The sequence below is a fragment of the Primulina eburnea genome, chromosome 16 (assembly GCF_022965805.1).
Source record: "Primulina eburnea isolate SZY01 chromosome 16, ASM2296580v1, whole genome shotgun sequence".
NCBI lineage: Eukaryota > Viridiplantae > Streptophyta > Magnoliopsida > Lamiales > Gesneriaceae > Primulina > Primulina eburnea.
Genome location: NC_133116.1, coordinates 3,975,942 through 3,997,610, shown reverse-complemented (window position 1 = coordinate 3,997,610; position 21,669 = coordinate 3,975,942). Strand labels below are relative to the sequence as shown.

The 21,669-nt window shown below is 35.2% G+C and overlaps 2 protein-coding genes across 6 annotated transcripts; one reads left to right on the top strand and one right to left on the bottom strand.

The window, feature by feature from the left end:
• The first annotated feature begins 3,142 nt into the window (after nt 1–3,142).
• LOC140816409 (kinesin-like protein KIN-14J) lies at nt 3,143–11,794 on the top strand. Its single transcript, XM_073175657.1, has 19 exons — nt 3,143–3,405; nt 4,287–4,448; nt 4,990–5,087; nt 5,212–5,295; nt 5,420–5,497; nt 5,577–5,669; nt 5,759–5,788; nt 6,808–7,149; nt 7,560–7,641; nt 7,749–7,844; nt 7,917–8,096; nt 8,211–8,317; nt 8,402–8,580; nt 8,726–8,890; nt 8,971–9,224; nt 9,392–9,555; nt 10,244–10,806; nt 11,039–11,136; nt 11,406–11,794. Exons 2-19 carry the CDS (start codon nt 4,334–4,336, stop codon nt 11,465–11,467), a joined length of 2,790 nt encoding a protein of 929 aa, XP_073031758.1. The 5' UTR covers nt 3,143–3,405; nt 4,287–4,333; the 3' UTR covers nt 11,468–11,794.
• Nucleotides 11,795–12,184: 390 nt separating this feature from the next.
• On the bottom strand, nt 12,185–16,548 carry LOC140816239 (uncharacterized). 5 transcript variants are annotated; one of them, XM_073175359.1, is made up of 3 exons: nt 16,113–16,548; nt 13,726–15,347; nt 12,185–13,197 (listed from the first exon to the last, which is right to left on the bottom strand). In XM_073175359.1, exons 2-3 carry the CDS (start codon nt 15,316–15,318, stop codon nt 12,874–12,876), a joined length of 1,917 nt encoding a protein of 638 aa, XP_073031460.1. In that variant the 5' UTR covers nt 15,319–15,347; nt 16,113–16,548; the 3' UTR covers nt 12,185–12,873. The 5 variants fall into 5 exon arrangements, with proteins under 5 accessions (XP_073031460.1, XP_073031461.1, XP_073031463.1 ...); XM_073175360.1 differs by having other exon boundaries at nt 16,209–16,548; XM_073175362.1 differs by having other exon boundaries at nt 16,279–16,548.
• Between the last annotated feature and the right edge of the window lie 5,121 nt (nt 16,549–21,669).

Sequence of the window (21,669 nt, the reverse complement as noted above, 5' to 3'; positions counted from 1 at the left end):
AAAAATTTTCAAGACAATATTTTTATAATCTAGGTAAATAAAATTCAAAAGGAGAAAGCTCAGTTGCACTGAAGCCCAGTTGAACATGGACCAGGTAAAAACGATAAAAAAAATTAGCCCATTATAGTATTTGTTTGCCATGAATTTGAAATATAATATTTTCAATTTTTACCTTGTATTTTATGCTTAAAGATTGTTTTGCAATTATTTTTTTTATAAAAGACGTAAATTTTAAAAATTGTTTGACCAAGATTTTCATAGTATCCCGTCAACATATACATGTTGCCCCCCTATAGTCCTTGGATGAAGAGTTGTGACACTCGAAGGTGACAAAATCCCCATGCGGGAAAAAAGAATACTGTAGTTTCCAATAATTTGTTGGGGGAGGGAATTGTCATCCAATTTCATTGAAGCGCAACCCCATGGATTTTCAGATGGAGAAGGCTCAAGCAGAAAGGATGTTTAGTATTTTTATGTGCGCACACATAAAATCTTGGAACCATAACCAGAAAGATTTCCAAGAAGAACTATGTGCGGTAACTATACTCAGACACACAAGATCCATTAAATAAATATAAGCATGAAAAATGGAAATCATAGACAAAAAGATGAGGATAATTTAAATGTTATCGTTGTCCAAGTATCAAAATGAAAATCATGGCAAGAGACTTGAACCTCAAAGCTAGAGAAAAAGACAGGACCTGGCAAGTTTAAAAACAAACAAATACAGATATATAGCCCTGGGTGGTTACATGCATCGAAGCAATGGATCTAACACAAAGCTAGAACGATATATTTAAGAATGAGTTTCCGATACCTCAAATGTCCAGTTCAGCAGCTAGTATCCATTCGGATTGACATATTGGCATTAAAATACAGCTGCCTTCCGCCAACTCCTCTGCTTCTTGGCAGCAAGGACACCGGACTGAAGGCCGACTTCAGTCCCCATAAGTGAAGTTAAAGGGCGAGATCCACGGAGACAACACGGAACCGATCTTCAAAGCTGGACCTCGAGGCTTAAACTCCACGAGAACTTGTTTTTATTTTGCTTGCCCGGGTCATATGACAAAGGTAAACCTACTCACAAAGCAAGAACAGATGTTCAAATACATAAATCATTATTCTTCTTGCATCCCTTAGTTCCCTGATAACAAAAACACGCTTGGAAAATTGTAATAAACTATCAAAGGAGATAAAGATACCACCTTTCGCAGATAAACAAAGGGATCCTACATTATACCCACGTACTTAGTGCCGCCACCAAGGGCACTCCGGACAAGGTTTTCAAGGTGGTCGATTCTGCGCGTGGGTTTTTGGCTGTAACGTTCCCGTGCTTCTCAGTTCTCTTTGTGCCATGAAAACTGCGTCGGCCCCTTGTTCTGTTCGCTCCTGGCTTCGGAGTCGTAGGGTTTAAAGAAGCTGTACTTTGGATCTGGGCCGTGTATTGGAATCTGGGCCGTCTAGAAACGTCGCTTTGGAGAAGAACACTTGTACTAGGCCCAAAAGGCCAAAATAGGCTCATTTTATTCCACGAAAAAACAAAGGGCTCGTTCGGATATTTTTAAAATTTATAATTTTCGCATTTGTTGACAAAAAATATAATACCATACGTGATATAATATTTAATAATAAAACCCAAATAGTTAAAACAAATTTTAAAATAATCTGACTCGAAAAAAATAAAAAAAATCTAATTATCAAATATGATATTTATTGTACTGGTTTAAGGGAAATAATCATGACTGTTTCGGTCATGAAAGTTTTTATGATTGTGTGTAAATAAATAACTTTGATTTTTCTATAAGAAAAAAAAAATAGCTTTGATTTCTTCGTAGGTCTCTTGTGAGACGGTCTCACGAATTTTTATCTGTAAGACAGGTCAACCCTACCGATATTCACAATAATAATTAATACTCTCAGCATAAAAAGTAATATTTTTTCATGGATAACTTAAATAAGAGATCTGTCTCACAAAATACGACCCATGAGATCATCTCACATAAGTTTTTGTTTTATTTTTTAATATGAACCACTATCATTAAACAAAAACAAATAATTGTTTACAAATGGACTGAGAACAAAGGAATCGAATTCAAAAACCAAGTTTCTTCGATATTGAAAGCTTTGTCTAGCTAACTTCCGTACAATTTCATTTGTCATTTGAGGGCAATGCTGAATTGTAGCTATATTCAGAATTGTAGCTATATTCAATGTGGAACAGAGGCTGCGAATCTGATCTGCGACTATATAAAAAAGTGTATTGTGATTGATGACTTAAATCATTGTAGTCGTATCAGTTTCAATCAGATCTATATAGAAAGGTGTATTGTGATTGATGACTTAAATCGTTGTAGTCGTATCAGTTTCAATCAGATCTATATAGAAAGGTGTATTGTGATTGATGACTTAAATCGTTGTAGTCGTATCAGTTTCAAAAATTATTTTCGAACATTTTGATTTTTCAATAATAAAAATTTATGAGCTATCTTGTAATGCATAGATATTGAAAATTACAAATGCATGTCCGATCCTTGTAAATAATCGAGTGAGTTCTTAATGCAATAACAAAATGTGCTTCATCTGCATATCAATAGTAAAAAGTTCGTCTCTTTTTTTAAAAAAAATCAATCCTATGTTTAGATGAATATTAAATTTATAAATTATTAATAGTATGCTTGAAAAATCAAGAGTGAATTTAAAATCATTTAAATTTAATTTCATATTAAATAAATTGAAGTTGCATTTGGATCGTGATTTCAAATAAATTTCATTATGAAACAACCTCGATAGAAAAATCAAATATATCTTCATAATAAATTTCAAATGAATTGAATATTCTAAAATTTGAAAGAGTAGGTCTCTTGTGAGACGATCTCATGAATTTTTATATGTGAGACGTGTCTACTATACTGATATTCACAATAAAAAGTAATACTATTAGTATAAAAAATAATATTTTTTTCTTGGAAGATCTAAATAAGAGATCTGTCTCACAAAATACGACCCATGAAACTGTCTCACACTAATTTTTGTCGATTTAAAAAATATCTAAATCCACGTACAATCCAAATCAAACAACCCTTTTTTTTTCAAATATTTCCTTAAAAAAACACCCAAACAGCACAAGAAGAAAGTACTGGGCGTCTGGGCGGGAATACCATTCCGTAGTGGGCCACACGATCGCTTTTCTATATTTCATATTATCAAATTTTATTTTTGTTCTGATTCATCATCAGCCGTTGAAGCCCCGATTCGCTTTACTTCTAGATCAAGAGATTCTTCAACATTCGGAATTGTTTTATGTTACTTACAAATATTTTGTATTCCCATATGCGAAGATGTGCAAAACCTTGCAGATTTAGGTTTAAATTCTCCAAGATGGATGCTTTTTGATATTTAGCAGAGGTAATGTTGGTAATTAATGTGTTCATGAATGGCAGCTGTCTGCATCCACCTATTTGCTTATTTCGGAGGTTGTCGCCAAATTTTATATCGTGTTTTTCGAGATGGATTCGTGTTTGGATGAAATTGTTGAGCTTTAAGATAATGTGGGTATTTGTGTAGTTTCAAAATGATTTTTTTTTATAAAGAAATGAAGCTTTTTCTTTTTTGTTGTTATTATTAACTGAAACGGAGAAAATTATTGCGGCTCTAACTTGCATTCTTACAGTTCTAGTTATACGTGGGTGATTTGACGTCTAATGAAGAAAGGTATCAGTTATGTAGATTTTGATAATGTGGCTTCCGAATTAACAGATTAAATGCTTCTCTTTTTTGTTTTGGGATGTTCCGCCAACTGCCGAGAGCTAGTAGAGAATTTTACTTCCAAGTACGTGGAAAGATTTTTCACCTTGGGATTGAACCTTTTAATTTGCGAGGCTATTACTTTAAGCATAATTCTCCGTTAATATCAAGCACGCTCTCTTCAATTTATCGTCATTTCCTTTTTGGAACCATTATGATCTATGCAGTTTTTCTTCAGACTTCAATAGTTTTTTCTCTTTTTGTATTTAGTCGGTACCCCATTATATTCGTAAGAGTGTCACATGAGTTCTGGATGATCTCGAGTGCTTTTGTTTCAGAGATTCAAAAGCTCTGAAGCCATCGACCCCTGCTTTATTTCTCATTGAATACCGTTCCAAGTCAAACATAACACAAATGCGCACTCAGCAAATTTATCTATTGTTAGACTTCTGCTCAGTTCATTTTTCCAAATATTTTCAGGAATTACCTTCTCATTTTGTGCATTTGGGTAATTGTTCACGACTACCTTTTATATCTCCCAGTTTCAGGTGCTCATTGTTGATCCTGACAACCATTTATTGAGTTTGTCATGGATCAGCAGACACAAAGACATGAGAGTGAAAATGGAGAGCTGGGTGGTTTTCGTGAAATCCGCAATGGCAATGTTTTTGAAAGAATTGAAGCTTTTAATGGCAGGGCTGAAGGTGGAGTACCTTTTGCTAGATTTTTCTTTTCGAGTATTATGTTGAATGGTACTTAATTTTTGTCGACGTTCCATAAAGTCAGTGTTTTGTGATCTCCTTTAGAAATCAAAGTAGTTGATGTCAGAGAAGTGTTAATCTTCAAGTACACCAATGTTAGTGTTGATGTCTACCTTTTGTCATCTTCAAAATCAACGAGTCTACGAGCAAATGCATCTGAATAAATGCAGAAGTAGATGTTTGGTTGTTATTCTCCAAATTTTTTTATCGGGACATGTTTCATTATTGTTTCATCATCCTTTCTTAAAACAAATAGAGCTATCTTGACCTTGGGGAGACTATGAAAGGAATATAACACGAGGAGAAATATATGCGGCTATGGCCTACGTGTTTCATTGTATGTTCACTCAAAAATAATTCTCATCTTGTTATTATTTAGGTCATTTTAGTAAACCAGGTTTTCTCGATCCTAATGTGTTATTCATCCGTGACAATTTTCTGCCTGTTTGAAGCTAATGTTTGTGTGTATCACTTCATCTTGTAGGGAATAGTTTTGCTGATGACATCCAACTGAAGCGTTGGCAATCTTGGGAGGTCCCAGACTCTAAGATTTCAGAGCTGATGAAATTGGGTAGTTTAGAGGTGAAATGAACCCTCCCCTGCAAATTTTTTTTATATATTTTTTAAAATAGAGATAGATTCACTTTTATCTACAATACTTCTACATCCTATGATTATGAAACTTCTAGTCAATCTGAATATGCAGAGCGCCTCTATGCACTCACTTTTCATTGTTGTAAATAGTATTTTGGACGAAAGCATTGAGAGAAAGAATGAAGATATCCCTCAGGTATGGTGGGTAAAGAGTTCATGGAAAATATCATGCAGTCGCTTATTCAATTCAAAATTTATTTTCTTCTGAGCTGACTAATTTTTCTACTTTTTCATGGTATTTTGTGGTGTGTTTTAAATAGCACGTCGCGTCCATGTTAAAATTAGTTGTACAAGGAATTGAGCGGCGGGTTTTAAAACAAACAGAAAATATGAAGAAGGTAATACATTATATGCAATTGAAAAACATTTTTATTTCTTCGAGTGGCTTCGTAATTGTGCATTGTCTTGTCACTGCAGCAAGGCAGTCTGTACAAGTCCCGTGAAGACAGGTATCAATTGAAAATCAGAGCATTAGAAACCCTTGCAACTGGAACTACAGAAGAAAATGAGGTATTAAAATGGAGGTTCAATTGTTGATAATAGATTATGCGTTCTTTTCCTGCTTTTTATTTTATCTCACAAAAATTTAAATTCTGCAGATTGTCATGAACCAGCTTCAGGAAATGAAGGTGCATGCCTTGATTGAAGAATCACAATATCCCATGTTTCCATTTCAAATTTTTTTTTACTTTCCCTGTATCTATGTTTTTTTTAATCATCAGCGCAATAGCTTAAATTGTTGTGAAATTCAAATGACAGGATTAGGGTTCAATAAACAGATTTATAGATCTAATTACTGCTAAGAATTTGGTTTTATTGTAGAAATATGATTTGTATTTAATTTTAGGATTTATATTTAGATCCATAGTTAATTCTTTTGTTTGCCCTAAAGTATAAGGAAGATGGAAGCTTGGAAAGATGTGAAGTTAAGCTAGTGGTGATGGGACACTCTCGAACCTTCGCTATAGATTCGAAGATACATTTGTCCTGGTTGCAAAAATGAATACCATTCGAATTTGATTTCTTTGGTAGCAAACTTTAAGTATGTCGACTGAAGAAAGCAATATGTGGCTTAAAACAATCGCCATTGCAACATGGTCGAACAAAACACGATGAGGTGACAAGACATTTCCACAAAGGAGAAACTTAATAGTGGACTAATGTGTACTCTGTTCCCACTGGTGACCAATTTGCTAACATCTTCAATAGGGACTCTCTCATTCTAAACAAGTTGAGATCAACATATATTTACCAGCTAGCTTAAGGGGAGTGTTGAAAAATCCAAATTATAAGATTAAGTTTCATTGCACAGCTGTATAGAGCCAATTACTGTTGATTATTTGGCTTTATGTTTGGAATTATGATCTGTATATTATCTTAGGATCTGTATTTATTTTCATAGTTGATTATTTTGTTATCTTTCCCAGCACAGATTCTTAGGGTTGTATTTGTTTTCCTCAAACTTAAATATTGAACATAGTGTTGAGAGTAAATTTCTTTATATGTAGATAACTAATCTATCACAACACCAAGATGGTTTCTATTTTTTCCCTAATTTGAATAATTGGTGATTACTATGTTTTGCCTATACTGCTATACACATTTTATCTAGAAAGTTCTAGTTTTTTTGACAATTTACATGTAGCAGATTGAGAAGACCAAAATTGAGGAGGAGAAGAAGCTTGAAAAACAGGACTTAATCAGATTGAGGAAAGAAAAGGACATCTGTGAGAATCAAATATTGGCCTTAAAGGAAGAGTTGGAATTAGTCAAAAAGACCTATGAAGAAAATCGCCTGCAATTGGAAGCCGAAGCAGATGAGAATAAAGATAAGCTTGAAAATAAAATTTTGGAACTTGATGATTTACTAACTGATTCAAGGAAGAAAGTGAAAGAACTCTCAGATTTTTCTGAATCAAAATTCTTGCGATGGAAAAGAAAAGAACATGAATATAGGCACTTCATAGATTCTCAATTTGTGTCCCTGCAGGTTTGTGGCAAATTAAGGTCCAGTTTGATGCATTTGTTTCTCTTTTTTCTTCTTTTAAAAAATTATGTTCAGCCACCTTTTTTCTCTGAGACTTTTTTGTTTTTCCAACCACATTCTCCATTTCACACATGAAATTATTATTTTTGAACACTAGAATGACTCATTTATTCTTTTCTTGCTTACTTTTTTCAACGAATCACTACCCACTACCAATCATCACAATATCAGATTAAATTTTAAAATAAATCATCTAAACACTACCTTTTTGCCCATTCGGTTTTTCAATTCCTTTCATATTCCTCAATCCTCAATAACATAAATGATAAGTGAAAATTCAATGTTAACGACCTTGATACTTTATGCTATGTACACGTTCTCATCATTGTTGTTTTATCTCGTGATATAACCAGGAACTGCAGTTGACTTCTAAGTCCATCAAGCAAGAGGTTTTGAAGATTAACAAGGTCTATGCAAAAGAGATTCATAACTTTGGTGAGAAGTGCCTAAAGTTTTCCTTCTTTTCAACTTCTAATATGGCTATTATCTTGTTACTTTTTTTTTTCCTATAAAGCAAGTTGACATTTTATTGTGTTTTTTAGGTGTAAATCTTGAAGGCTTGATATATGCTGCTCAGAATTACCACAGTGTACTAGAGGAAAATAGGAAATTATATAACGAGGTTCAAGATTTGAAAGGTAAGTATTTTATCTTCTCAAAAAGCATAGGACTCGAATTAATTGCGCATTCATTTTGCTCTATTTTCATAGGAAATATACGAGTTTATGCCCGTATAAGGCCATTCCTTCCTGGACAAAGTGATAAACAAACAACCATGCAATATATTGGTGAGAACGGAGAGTTGGTTGTTATAAATCCGGGAAAGCAAGGAAAAGACAACCACCGGCTTTTCAAATTTAACAAGGTGTTTGGTCCCACCATCACTCAAGGTTCTGATTGTACTAAATTTGTAATGATTGCTTATAATGTTAAATCACTGGTCAATATTATTTCGTTCATCTCTACTTTTTTGTGTGGATAATCATCTTTGAATCCATCTACAGAGGAGGTATTTCTAGACACCCAACCTTTAATTAGGTCAGTTCTTGATGGGTATAATGTTTGCATCTTTGCCTATGGTCAAACTGGTTCTGGAAAAACTTATACTATGGTAAGTCCATAGTTTGTTTTCAAGCAAAAATATTGGTTAGCTATTTAGGTTCATTGACATCGTGCAATTTAAAAATCTATCCAGACTGGCCCTAATGTGACATCAATTGTGGATTGGGGAGTCAACTATAGAGCTCTGAATGATCTCTTCAATGTCTCAAGGAATAGACACGGATCTGTTGCATATGAAGTTGGTGTCCAAATGGTTGAAATATACAATGAACAAGTGCGTGACTTACTCAGCAGCGATGTTTCTCAAAAGAGATATCCTTGTACATTTTTCTTAGCTGATTTCATGTCTAATGAACCAATAAATGTTCCATCATTTTAGCTGCTGTTGTTAATGCTTATGTATTGTGTTTTCATTTGTGGTACTTGCTTAATTCATGGTTTTCTTTGACTTGCAAACGCTTGGGATTTGGAATACCACCCAACCGAATGGGTTGGCTGTGCCTGATGCTAGCATGCACCATGTTAAATCAACTTCTAATGTGTTAGAGTTGATGAATATTGGATTGATGAATAGGGCTGTAGGTGCCACAGCGTTAAATATAAGAAGCAGTCGTTCCCACAGGTTGACATTATTTTTTTGTCACTTTCCAACTGTACATTGTTTTGGATTTTATAGTTTTGATTGAATCTGTAATTAAACAGTATCCTCACTGTTCATGTCCGGGGAACGGATTTGGAAACAAATGCTGTTTTGCGTGGTTGTTTGCACTTAGTTGATCTCGCTGGCAGTGAGAGAGTGGACCGTTCTGAAGCTACTGGTGAGAGACTGAGAGAAGCACAACACATCAATAAATCTTTATCGGCTCTGGGAGACGTAATCTTTGCTCTATCACAAAAAAGCCCTCATGTTCCCTATAGAAATAGCAAACTAACTCAAGTTCTTCAAAGCTCTCTAGGTATTTAGATCATTTTCCAGTTATTTCATTAATAAGCTGTTCTTTCCATGCCTAAAACTTCTTGCTTTTTGTTTTTTGTGTTATCTTTCATGTTCTCGATAGCTCTTTCATTTTGTTACTCTCTCCTTTTGTGTAACCTTGCTTCAAATTGTTGCCCTTTTTTGCAGGTGGGCAAGCAAAAACGCTCATGTTTGTGCAACTCAATCCTGATGTAGAATCGTACTCTGAAACTATAAGTACCTTGAAGTTTGCTGAGAGGGTTTCTGGTGTCGAGTTGGGTGCGGCACGCAGTAACAAGGAGAGTAGGGGTATTAGAGAACTTATGGAACAGGTTTAGTCTTGTGTTTTAAATACCCAGCTTTTCAATCTTAAATTAAATTATTAGGTTCATTCAAAGATCAGTTGTTCGGTGAACAGGCATGGTCAAATTGTGATGTGATTTTCACCTCTGTGAGTCTGTGACTGTCAGATTGCTTATTTGTTATTGTATCTTTGAGTTGATGTTCTTGCTCAGTTCTTTTCCCTTTTCTTCCGTTCTCTATTTTCTTGCTTTTTGTATAGATTCTAGTTGTTGCATGATGTTCTGATTCTATGCTTTTCACTTGATAGTTTTTTATGCATCATTTTTTTAATACCCAAGCTTTTTGTATAGATTTTAATTGTTGCATGATGCTTTGATTCCCTGCTTTTCACTTGATATTTTTTTACGTATCATTCTTTTAATATCTAAGTATTGTTAGTGGCCATGCCAAGTGAAACCGTTAAACCATGATTAGCCTCGTTATTTTTCCCGTTCTTCGGTTTTGGCATATCTTCGTACCTTTTTATGATGTGAGCATTACTCTTTTAAGTGGCTTTGTTTCATTTTGCTCATCACTTTTTTTGCTTACTCTCCGTTGTTGATACAGGACCTCTTCTAAATTATTTGTGTGTTTCCTCGATGAGCTGAACATATGCATTTTTACATATCAAATTAAACAGAAAGAGCTAAAAAATCAATTAATTTGTATGTCTTGTAGATAGCTTCTCTAAAGGATGATGTTGCAAAAAAGGACGAGGAAATAGGACGTTTACGGTTGTTAAAAAATTCTGGAAATGGTGAAAGACGCGGTATAAGTTCTCCAAGGTATGGATCTACCTCTCCAAGAAGACATTCTTTAGGGGCATCACGGCCCAGCAAAAGGCTTTCGGGTGGGAAAAGCTCTAGTGAGAAAGGTGCTTCTGATTTGGATAACAGTTCTGAGTACAGTGATAAGCATTCTGAAGCTGGTTCTCAGCAGTCAATAAATGATCTCAGGCAACACAAAGACTTCTTTCAACAATCAAGGCTAGCTGCTGTAGGTGCTGGTGAAAATTTCCATGAAGATGTTGGTTTGAAACTTGAGTTAGCAGATGGAGTCAAGAATCTTGATGAGGACATAGAACTCATGGGATTTAGAGATGCAGATTCTGAAGAAAGACTTAGTGATGTATCTGACAGTGTTCTTTCTATGGCTACAGAAACAGATGGTTCTATAGGTAGTGTGGTAGAGTATACCCTTTTCCCAGAAACTGTCAAATCAACTGCAGAAACAACTGAAAAGTAAGCATTTCTTATATTCTTGGTACTCTCTAATGCTGCCGAAAAGTTAATGATTGACGCAAAGTAGTTTCTCGGCACCAATAATCTGCAATTTTAATCATATGTTGCTCATAGAGAACTTCGAATTATACAATTAGAATTTAAAGCCTGCTTTGCGTAACTGATATTTGCCTACATTTATTTCGTATTTCCAGCATATAGTTGAACTTGGGTTCCATTATGTTTCTTGCAGGCCCAAGGTCCCTGCCAAACTTCCAAGACCACCTCAAAAACAAACGCAAGCTGGATCTTCTCTAACGTCTGCAAGCAAAAGCTCATCCAAACCTTCAAGTATGTCCCATTTTTCTTGTTATGTGTTACGTAGTCATGTAGAGTAGTTTTGTCGAAGGTGACTAGATGCGTGTAGGGATGTTCTATATTGAATCGAAAATAACAATCTCAGTCTATAATTCAACCTGGATCATCCTGAATCTTTACACTTGGAGTGATAAATGATTGGTAGCATTTCCAATAATTCAAGGACGAAATTTTCAGTGTAAATGGCATTGACATTGTAGAGCAATTTATAATCAAATCTTCTATCTTTCTGTGCTCCTCAGGTTCTAAAAGAGCGACAACTGGCAATTTATACGCACAAAAATCTTCCAAACGATGGGTGTAATTCACAAGTTCCTAGCACGACAACGATCAAAACTTTCAACATCGTTGTATTGGTATTTGGTATATACTACAATGTTGATGTCATCAAATGATGTTTCTCAAGGCATGAGAATGTTGTATCAAAGAGGCTATTTACAAGCCTTCATTCGTAGAGTGCCTAACGTAGTTCGAAGCGGATTACATGAAAAATGGGGGTCATGGTCTACTAATGTAGATATAGTTTAGAGTTACATTTGTTTTTTTGTGAATTTCATAATTTCTGTACTTGATTAGTCTTGGGTTTGACGGTCAGAGTTTATTTTATTTCCTCTTTAAGACTGATTATGCCTGTAGTTTTCAAATTACATTCTTAGATGGAAATCGGAAATTCAGGTATCCTCAATTTCAATTAGAATCGATATTATAGTGCGCCACTAAATATAATTGATACTTATTACTCAATTATTTTCATAATATTATTATTTAGACAAAAACTTGTGTGAGACGGTCTCACGGGTCGTATTTGTGATACGGATATCTTATTTGGGTCATCCATGAAAAAAGTATTACTTTTTATGCTAAGAGTATTGCTTTTCATTGTAAATATGGGTAGAGTTGACCCGTCTCACGAATTATAACCCGTGAGACGGTTTCACATGAGACTCACTCTATTATTTAAATCATCGATTTCCAATTTTAAAAGTTCATTGTCCGTCTATCAAATTATATAATGAAAAATCACTACTTGACCAGGGCCGAAACTGCATGGGTACTTGCAATATAGGACTTATTTTTGTTCGTTGTACAGACAGGTACAAATCAGAAACAACGTTGTGCAAGAAGATCCAAGTGGAGCTTCATCTCGCATGTTTCAGGATACACTTTTCTCACTTGAACAAAATATGAAGTACAAAAAGAATATATGCCTTGAAGACACTGATACTCAACTGATGATAATGAACCCGTTGATGATCCTACGGACTAAGAAATATAAACAGTATAGCTTCTCCTTTGAAAATCATACATAAAAAATGTCTCACATCGAAACCGAACCTTCGACGTAGACCTCAACAGGATATCCGCCTCAATCAAGAATACTGGCAGCCTCGAGATACACCTCAAAATACACGTGACGTATCATGTTTCAGAACAAACATGGACCATTCTTGATGTTGACTATTTTGCAGGATGTCCCGTCCCATGTGCATATAAGAGCAATAAGAGAACATGGTGGATTGAGAACGAAAGATGCAAAATGTTGTCTTCTATAGTAAAAATGCAACCATTTTCCAGGTCATCCCAATGTGAATACTCGAGTAATTGGAGAGAATGTATATTGAGAACGAATGTACAAGTGTTCATCTCTCAGCACCATGTGTTCTTGAATCTTGATCTTACCACTTTTTTCAGGTCGCTCCACATGCCTGTCTACACTCGGCCAATTGGAGAGAAAGGTGGATTGAGTACAAGAGATGGTACGGGTTCGCCCATCTTCTTGCTAGCTACAAGTTTCTCTTCCGCTCCATCAATCAAATTCTTGAATTCTTCCTCCGCGAACACCCTCAGTGAGTCACGTCGCAATATTTCTTTGGCACTCTCACGTCCGACCAGAGTGGGGGCACTTGACATATGTAAAATTGCAGCACAAATGGAGAATGCTTGTAACGAAGATAATTGTGCATGGAAATCAATGGCATACTTTCCATCCTCGATTACACTCATCATAAATGCAGGTAACTTATCTTTCCTTCCCTGTATGTAGTTAAGAAGTCCTAGTATTTGTCAGAGAGATAAAATGAAATATGCAGCACAAAGTCAGTTGCATAGGCTATATACATCTTCAACAAGATAGAGATATAAGTCACCCATTCATTTCAAGTCATTGCCTAGAAATCTAAAAGGCTTAGTCTGGAAACCACAAAAATTAGCAGAATTCGAAAACCCTTTAATGGGTCATTGGTAAAGCTACTGATTATATAGTTATGAGAACACATGAATGTCATGGAAATCAAGACAGGGTTTACAAGCACAACATCAGGAGTCAAATGAGGAATAACAGTCTCCTTGTTATCTTACCAATGCAGAAATAAATGAATTAAACTAGTGGATATAATAGAAGAACAAAATTCTAGTATGCACAAATCACATAAGAATTCCAGGGCATTTTTCCATTCTTAGGGAATAAGATTTTCTGGTATTAGGTTGCATAATATTCAAGAATCCGGTATGGACATCCGTGGTTATATATGTATATAGTCTTGCATTAGATGGGAAAATTACCTGAACAAAAAGTTCCACTGGATGTTGATTGTCCATAATGCCTTCACCGATCTGAATATTTTCAGTGCCAAAAATGTCAATAGGACATGCCATGTCCCAGCCACCACAATCACATCCTCCACCTAATCTCCATCTATCTAGTAACGACAAAGGGCCACGACCCTCAGTACATGGCACACTGTGGTTTCCAGATGGAATAACGACGTGCATCTTCTGACCAGTCAAACTGTTGGAATTCAACTCTTTTGTCTGCTCAAGATGGCATACGTCCAGCAAGTTCGGAAGTGTTTTTGTGATAATTTTTTCTCCACTCCTGAATTTCAGACTCTCTCTCTTCTCTAATGGCATTTGTATAACTACTGCTGCAATTTCAAGTTCTGGACCAAAATTTGCTGGTGTTCGACCACTGTCACAGGGTTCATCAGAAACCCTTTGTGCTATATCATCACGGGAATGGCTAGAATTATCTTGAGTGGAAATACTTTTTCTTGACCGGGAAACATCAGACAAAACAAAATCTGTCACCATAGACTCGTTGAATGCACCCGTGCCTTTCATTTCTGTACGTAGATAACATGAAACATGCATCAGTCCTGATATGGAGGATCCTCTATTGCTTTGGCCCCATCCACTAGCATTACTCCTTCTTTTACCATGAATTGAATGGAATGTATAGACCCAACTCGAAGAATTTTCCACTTTACTCATCTTTGCCACGTAAACTTCTTGTGGAGACTTCACTGATAACTTAAAAAACGGCACCCCATGTTTATTTTCCAACTTGAGAAGGCCATGTAGGTGAGCTGGAGATAACTGTGGAATTGAAACGTGGTTCTCCTTCGTTTCAAATTTACAGCTGTATTCTTTGTGATTTGGCTCGTCGGTCCCACAAATTGTAGGTTCATGACTCTTGTCAATCATTCCGTTTCTTGTTTCCCTTTCTTTATCGTTTGAAGAACTTAAGGGACTCTTATGCACCTTGGATTTAACAAATGGATCAAACATCTTTTTGACAGTAGTAAACCTTGCCCTTGGACTACTGGTGTTTGAACCATCACCCCTTAATTGAGATGGCAAAGGGGGAAATGAACAAGTTAAGAAATCCCGAGAGTTGAACTCAGTCTGGGATATGCTAACCGAAGAGGTACTTTGTTCCGAGAGAGACACTAATGAATCTCTATTCTGCTCCAATAATGAGCTCTCCTCGTCATCCGAACCACATAATGTATTAATAATCCCAAATGAGATAGTAGATGCTCTTCCTCTAGAAAACTCGATTTTTTGCCTCGCCTCAGTTTCATCGGTTTTCTTCGGAAGCCTCACGTCTTTTGAACTTTGATAGACCAAACCCCTCTTCGACAATTCATGACAGTCGTGTTCGAGTCTCCTGGATGTTCCGTCTCTACACGATGCACTACGATAGTGATTTAATCTAATCTCAGGGAAGTCTTCCTTGAGGATTGGTTTATGATCATTACATTTGGGCTTTCCAGTTGACTTTCTATTTGAAACTCTCAAACCACACCTAGGAGCTTTGAGTACAGTTGTCGGACTTCCATCTACAACGCAGTACTTGTCAAAATCCAAATCCATTAATATTTACTCTCGTTTCATCTACGCATCTAATACCAGGAAAAGAAAATGTAATCAGTAAACTGTTGGATACCTCCTACGCTCAAATCAACAACAATGGAAGCATTTCTATATCAGTAAGATGATTATAAACGCATTCGAATGAAGAAGAAGGGGCACAAATTAACGAGAAACCAAATATATTGGTAAATCACATAACTCAAAAGCACCACGTATTTCCAAGAATATCGAAACAAAGGATGAAAGATTTTGTATCACGGAGCATGAGGACTTCCCTTGAAGTTAAGTTCGTAAATAAATTACACAAGTAATTAATTGTGATCCACGGTTGGAGGAATGACCAGCTAAGGATACAAACTGGCAAACACAGTTTATTGAAATTCACAAACATAACTTCAGTTCAAAAGATAAATGATATCCATTTATCTAATACACTCGAAACCAGCATTCTAAATTCCAATTTCATTTACATGTCTTTTCCTTGAAAATGCACAATGCCCACAAATTCATGCGCTAAGTAATTATGATATTCGATAGAACCAACAAAAATCCCAATTTGTGTGCCATAAAAATCGAAACTTTCCAACAGAGAAGCAACCTAATACTCTGCAAACATACTGACTGCATGATAATTATCAAACGCAAACATCATTAAAGACAACATTTTTATGCATTCTAACCCAACTAAAACACAGTTTCCAGATAAAGCAGTCATACCCCACTTCAGATCTCAGAGGAGTGAAGCCAAAGCAAACCCCCAAAAACAGCCAGTAAAAGCAACCACTTTTCCCTACCTCTCAAGAACTCCCATCTCACAATCAGATTTACCAGAACAAGACAATCTTAATAAATTTGAACCACCAAAAAGATAGATAAAAATAATTACTAACAATTTCTCAAAGAATGAAGAAGAACCAATGTAACGTGGTTAATAAAAAAAGAGAGAAAATCGAGCTCAACCCACAAACAGTAGAAAGCTAATAACATGTGTGTATCCACAAAAAGACAACATGCATGCCTTAATTTCTTTCTTTTCTCTCTTTTTGTGTTGCTTGTGGTGGGGTTGATATGAACACCAAATATCACTCTAATTTAAATGACGATGTCGAATGGAGAGTGACACAGCTGCCAAGCCTCCGTAGAGTGTCCAAATATTTTTAAAAAACAAAGCCAGTTCCTTTGACTGGTCAGTCTTTAAATGCTTCGGCTGTCAATAATATTTAGAGATATCCATTGATGTAAATGTTAACTAGTATCATCATTTCAAACCAGATATCCACTCGATTCCGTTCGTTTTTCTTGATTTATTTTGATAATATGTGACTTGTATATGAGATATGTCTCATTTGATAATATATAAATTGTAAATAAAATTTAAAATACTTTTAATCATTGCTTTGTTTTTCCATGTGCATTGAGTGTGTGTTTACCATCTTTTAACGTTGCTTTAGATGAAAGAGGCTCGAAGCTTGGTAGCTTCGTGAAAAGACGAAAACACTCTTTTCAATACCGTGCTATAGTCTTCAACGAGGGGCTTTCTTTGGAATATCTGTCTCTAACCGGGGGCTTTTTGGGGAATACAGGTGTTACCAGCTAAGGGAGAATCCACTGCAGATATTAATTTAACTTTTCTCATTGGGAACTGCATTATTTTAGTCTTATTTAATATTAATTAATTACCCCTTGGCTAGCTTTTTTTGCCACTAAATTAATAAGTGACAATAAAAAATAATAATAATAATTTTTGTGTTGGGTCTGTTCAAGGAAAAAAATAATTTTATATTCATAAAAAAACAATTGTTTTAAATTTTTATCATTAAATATATTTGGATCTTGTATATTTGATTATTATATGTGAAATATAAGAAATATTCTGTCGGTATAATGAATCATAATTTATTTAAAGGTTTTTTTTAAGTGGATATTAATTAATTAAAGGTTTGTATATTCAAGGATTGATATATGTTATCTACTCTACATACCGGTGGAATTTATGATCCATTTTATTTGAATTTTGTAGGTAGCAAATATTAATATTAATTCATTAAATAGCCCACAAAATTGTACTTTTCCATCAGAAAATTTCTACCAATTCGAAAACGATATTTTTTACTATTAAAAAAAAAGATATCTGAATGTATAAAAATTTGTATGAGATTGTCTCAATAGTCAATTTTATTAGAGTGAATATCATGTCAGACCGTCTCACGGATCATAATCTATGAGACGGGTCAACCCTACTCATATTCACAATAAAAAGAAATAATCTTAACATAAAAGTAATACTTTTTCATGGATAATCCAAATAAGAGATTCGTCTCATAAATACGACCCGTGAGACCGTCTCAAATAAGTTTTTGTCATTTTATTATATAAATTCGACTAATTAAAAATTATTATTTATATGCCAAAAATATTATTTTTATTCGAAATATGGATTGAGTCTCATAAGATATTTATTCATTTCAATACAACGAAAAATTATCACGTTTTTTCTCTTTTTATAACACACTGTAAAGATTTTGTTGGTGCTTATTCTTATAATTGGTACAGATAGTAATATATTCATTTGCAAACCATTAAAATTGACCATAAATTATTAAACCGTCAACAATTTTGAGTTAACCCTAAAAATGCATCGTCTCACGAATATAGATACACAAGATTGTTTCGGATCAACTCAGTAAAAAAATACTTCCACGGTTGAATATATACACATATTCTGTTAGTTCAACGTTGATGAAGATTATCTAAGGACAATTCAAAGATGTGCATTAAAATCTTGTTGCCCAATTTAGCGTCTTTTAATGGATCAACGGTATGTGCATCAATATTTATATACTCAACGTCACGATAGGTCGATAGAACAACTCACCCAAAAAAATTAATAAAGAAATTCAAAGATGCATGTGATCGGTCTGGTTTTAAAGGGGTGGTCGCCCTTCTCCATTTGTTAGATTTCCCATTATACCCTTGAGATGATATATATATAAGCACGCAACGCGTATACATGATATATTACAACTAATATATCATGTATACGCGTTGCGTGCTTATACAATTTTTTTTTTTATGATTCATTTGATTTATATTTAAATTAAAATCAAAATATAATTATAAAAAATAGTGACCGATTACACTATAATTTTAATAGAAAACAATTTTGGTAAATTTGTCCATAATACAAGGGCAAAAATAGATGACATATTTTGGTGTATTTGACGATTTCTATCATATTCATAATTTTAATAAAACAGAATAGATAAAATATAAAATAAAAAATTGCTATTGATCTTATACATATTTTAATCTTGGCAAAAACTTGTGTGAGACGATCTCACATGTCGTATTTGTGAAACAGATCTCTTATTTGGATCATCTATGAAAAATTATTATTTTTTACACTAAGAGTATACTTTTTATTGTGAATATGGGTAAAATTGACTCGTCTCACAAATTAAGATTAATGGACGATCTCATATGATACTCACTCTTTAATCTTTGTCCACAATAAATTTGCAACATTTTAGCGCAACAAGACGTCCATCGGTGATAAGAAATAAAGAAACAATATCATTTGGAAAAAAGATAAAAAGCAAAGGTTAAGTTTTACCTATCACAAAGCATAACCAGAATCAAAAGGGTAGTATCCCGAGGATTTATCCAATGGCCATTAATAAGCTATAAATGTTTTTCCGCGACTCCAATGCATTGTATTGCATGAAAAATTATAATATGACTCATTCATGGTAATGGGATCATCCTTGGGGTGATGCCCCAAAGGTAGCCTCGAAGAAACCTAGAACACAGCAAAACGAAGTCATTTCTATCTAGCTAAAGAAGTAAAGATTTCAATCAATAACAAGCTTTCAAGCACAAATGAAATTAATAGGACTTGTGAAGAAGGTGTGCTGCAGAGAATATTATGGCCGAGAAATATAACATACAGCTCCAATGAATAGCAAGAAAATATAATCTTTAACATTTGTATTGCAGCTATGGTGATACACTGTCGATGTGGAAACGGATTGTTTTCTATTTACATGAACAATGGAATGGTTAGGTTGGCGAACCTCTTGACTGTATCATGCTCAGAATTCTGGGCAATTTCCTTCAAACTAGTCCAGGATTTTCTCCTCCTCTTACTTGAAGTACATCTGCTTTTTTCTGCGTCCCCAGCATTTGAGCTACCTTCTGGTTCAGAGGCTTTTTTGGCACTCGGCCTATTCCTTTTTCTCCTCTTTGCATCAAACAAGGAAAGACCTGTTGTTGGCAATGGAGTTGAGGGACTGCTTGGTTCGAGACTCTGCCTATCTGTAATTGGAAAAGCAACAGCATCAATCTTGTTAGCCTTGACGGCAGTTGGTGTAGATTGTGTCAAGCTAGTAGATCACTCTACAACATGATAGGCGGCATCTAATCTTGAAGGCTGTTTTGTCTTTAGAGGATTTATCACTTGCATATAACCCTTAGGTGTTCCTCTCATTAAATTTCGATGAGAACAGAAGTGGCAATTGTAAACCACATTATTCTGAATGGAAATATCAGACTTCTTATGTTTACGTCGTTTACTCGGGTTGATCTTTCCAATCCTGATGGTACAATTGTGACCAGGTTGAAGAATGGATTCGCATCTGGTGAACAAAAATGCAGAGTCAGAGCCAGAGAATGTCACTCTTAAGAAAATAAGGACAACATCAAAAGGGTGATTAAATAACATCATCGTCAACTGTAACAGAAATGTCCCTCAATAGGTGCAGATAGATCAAAAGTCATACGCAAAAGGTTTCATAACAAAGATGGCGAAGTAACAAATGTCCCCAAGAACAAACTATTTTTTCCAGTGATTTGTACAGTGGTAGAATTGTCATCCAATAACATTGAAGCACAACTCCATTTATTTATCGTAGAGAAGGCTCAAGCAGAAAGGATGTTTAATAGTAATTTTCTGTCAGCACACATAAAATCTTTGAAATTATGACCACAAAAATTCCAAGAAGAACTATGTGCAATAATAATGATTAGAAACTCAAAATCTATATCTGAAACATAGATGAGGGAAAAAGATTAAGTGGTGTAGATTTGAACTGATTTTGCTTTCACCTAGCTCCTGACATGCCTAGCGTACTTGCATTAAACTCTTCAAATCACAGGAAAGTGGGAATCGGTATCAATGCGATACTTCCTGATATCCCATGTTCAATTACAAATAAAGAACTAAGATTCGACCATCCTAGGATAAACTGTATCAAGAAAAAAAGCAAGTTTCGGTCTCTCACTGACAAGTTAAAATCCTGACAACATTGAGATTTGAGAAAATCAAAATCCAGCTCGTCTGATACACATGAACCAGAACGATTAGTCGAAATTCAGATTTTAAGAGATTTAAATCACATAGACACACAAAAAAGAGAGAGACGCGATTCGCGAAGATCAAACACAAAAAAATGGAAATATATAAAGCCTTCAACTCCACACAGAAAGGCCACACATTTTACTCGAAACTTCTGCAGGCAGCAGAACTTCGCACATAATTTCGCTTTCTTGGTATAGTAAAAATCTTCAACAACTAAAGAAAAACTCAATTAAGATAATTTGTTAGGCAAATACAAAGAAGCAAGTCCACAACACCAAAGAATAAGAACAATAGCATACGAAGAAAGTAAGCAAACATATATGCACGAGTCTTGTTTCTGTCGCATTAGTGCAATAAACAATTTTCTCAAAATACAAGTTAAGACCAAACTAAATAAAATCGGTTTCAAACCTCATCTAACCCCCCTGATTCAGAAAATACACATGGATTATAAAGAGAGAGAAAGATAAAACCTTTCGCAAAAAAAACAAACTCGGGTCAGAGCGCACACCCACGTCCTCAGTGGACGCAGCCAAGCGCTGTCCGAAGAAAGCACCAAGTGACGGAATAGAAGCTTCGGTAGCATCCCACAACGCAAGGCTTTTTAGGTGGTCGATTCTGCTCCTAGTTCTGGCATGGACATTCCCCTCCTTCTTACCGGTCGCTTCTTCTCGAAGTGTCATGGAAGCCCGTGGCTGAGGCCCTGAAACTGCGTTCTTCTCTTTCTTGCTCGCTCCTTTTCGCCCCATCGGGGTATATTCTTTGAAATCGTATCAGTTCTCCCAGAAATTTTGTCAAACGGTTCATGAAGGAGATATTGCGATGAGTCTACGTCGTAACATCGCTTCTCCGCCGCCTATTTCTCGCTGCATATACCAACCTGGAGTAACCCGTCGCTTACATTGAATAATTGGGCTGAATTTTTTTTAAATATTGGGCTACATAAATTTATTGGGCCTATTTTGGGCTCCGTATATTACTCGAGCCGTCCATGA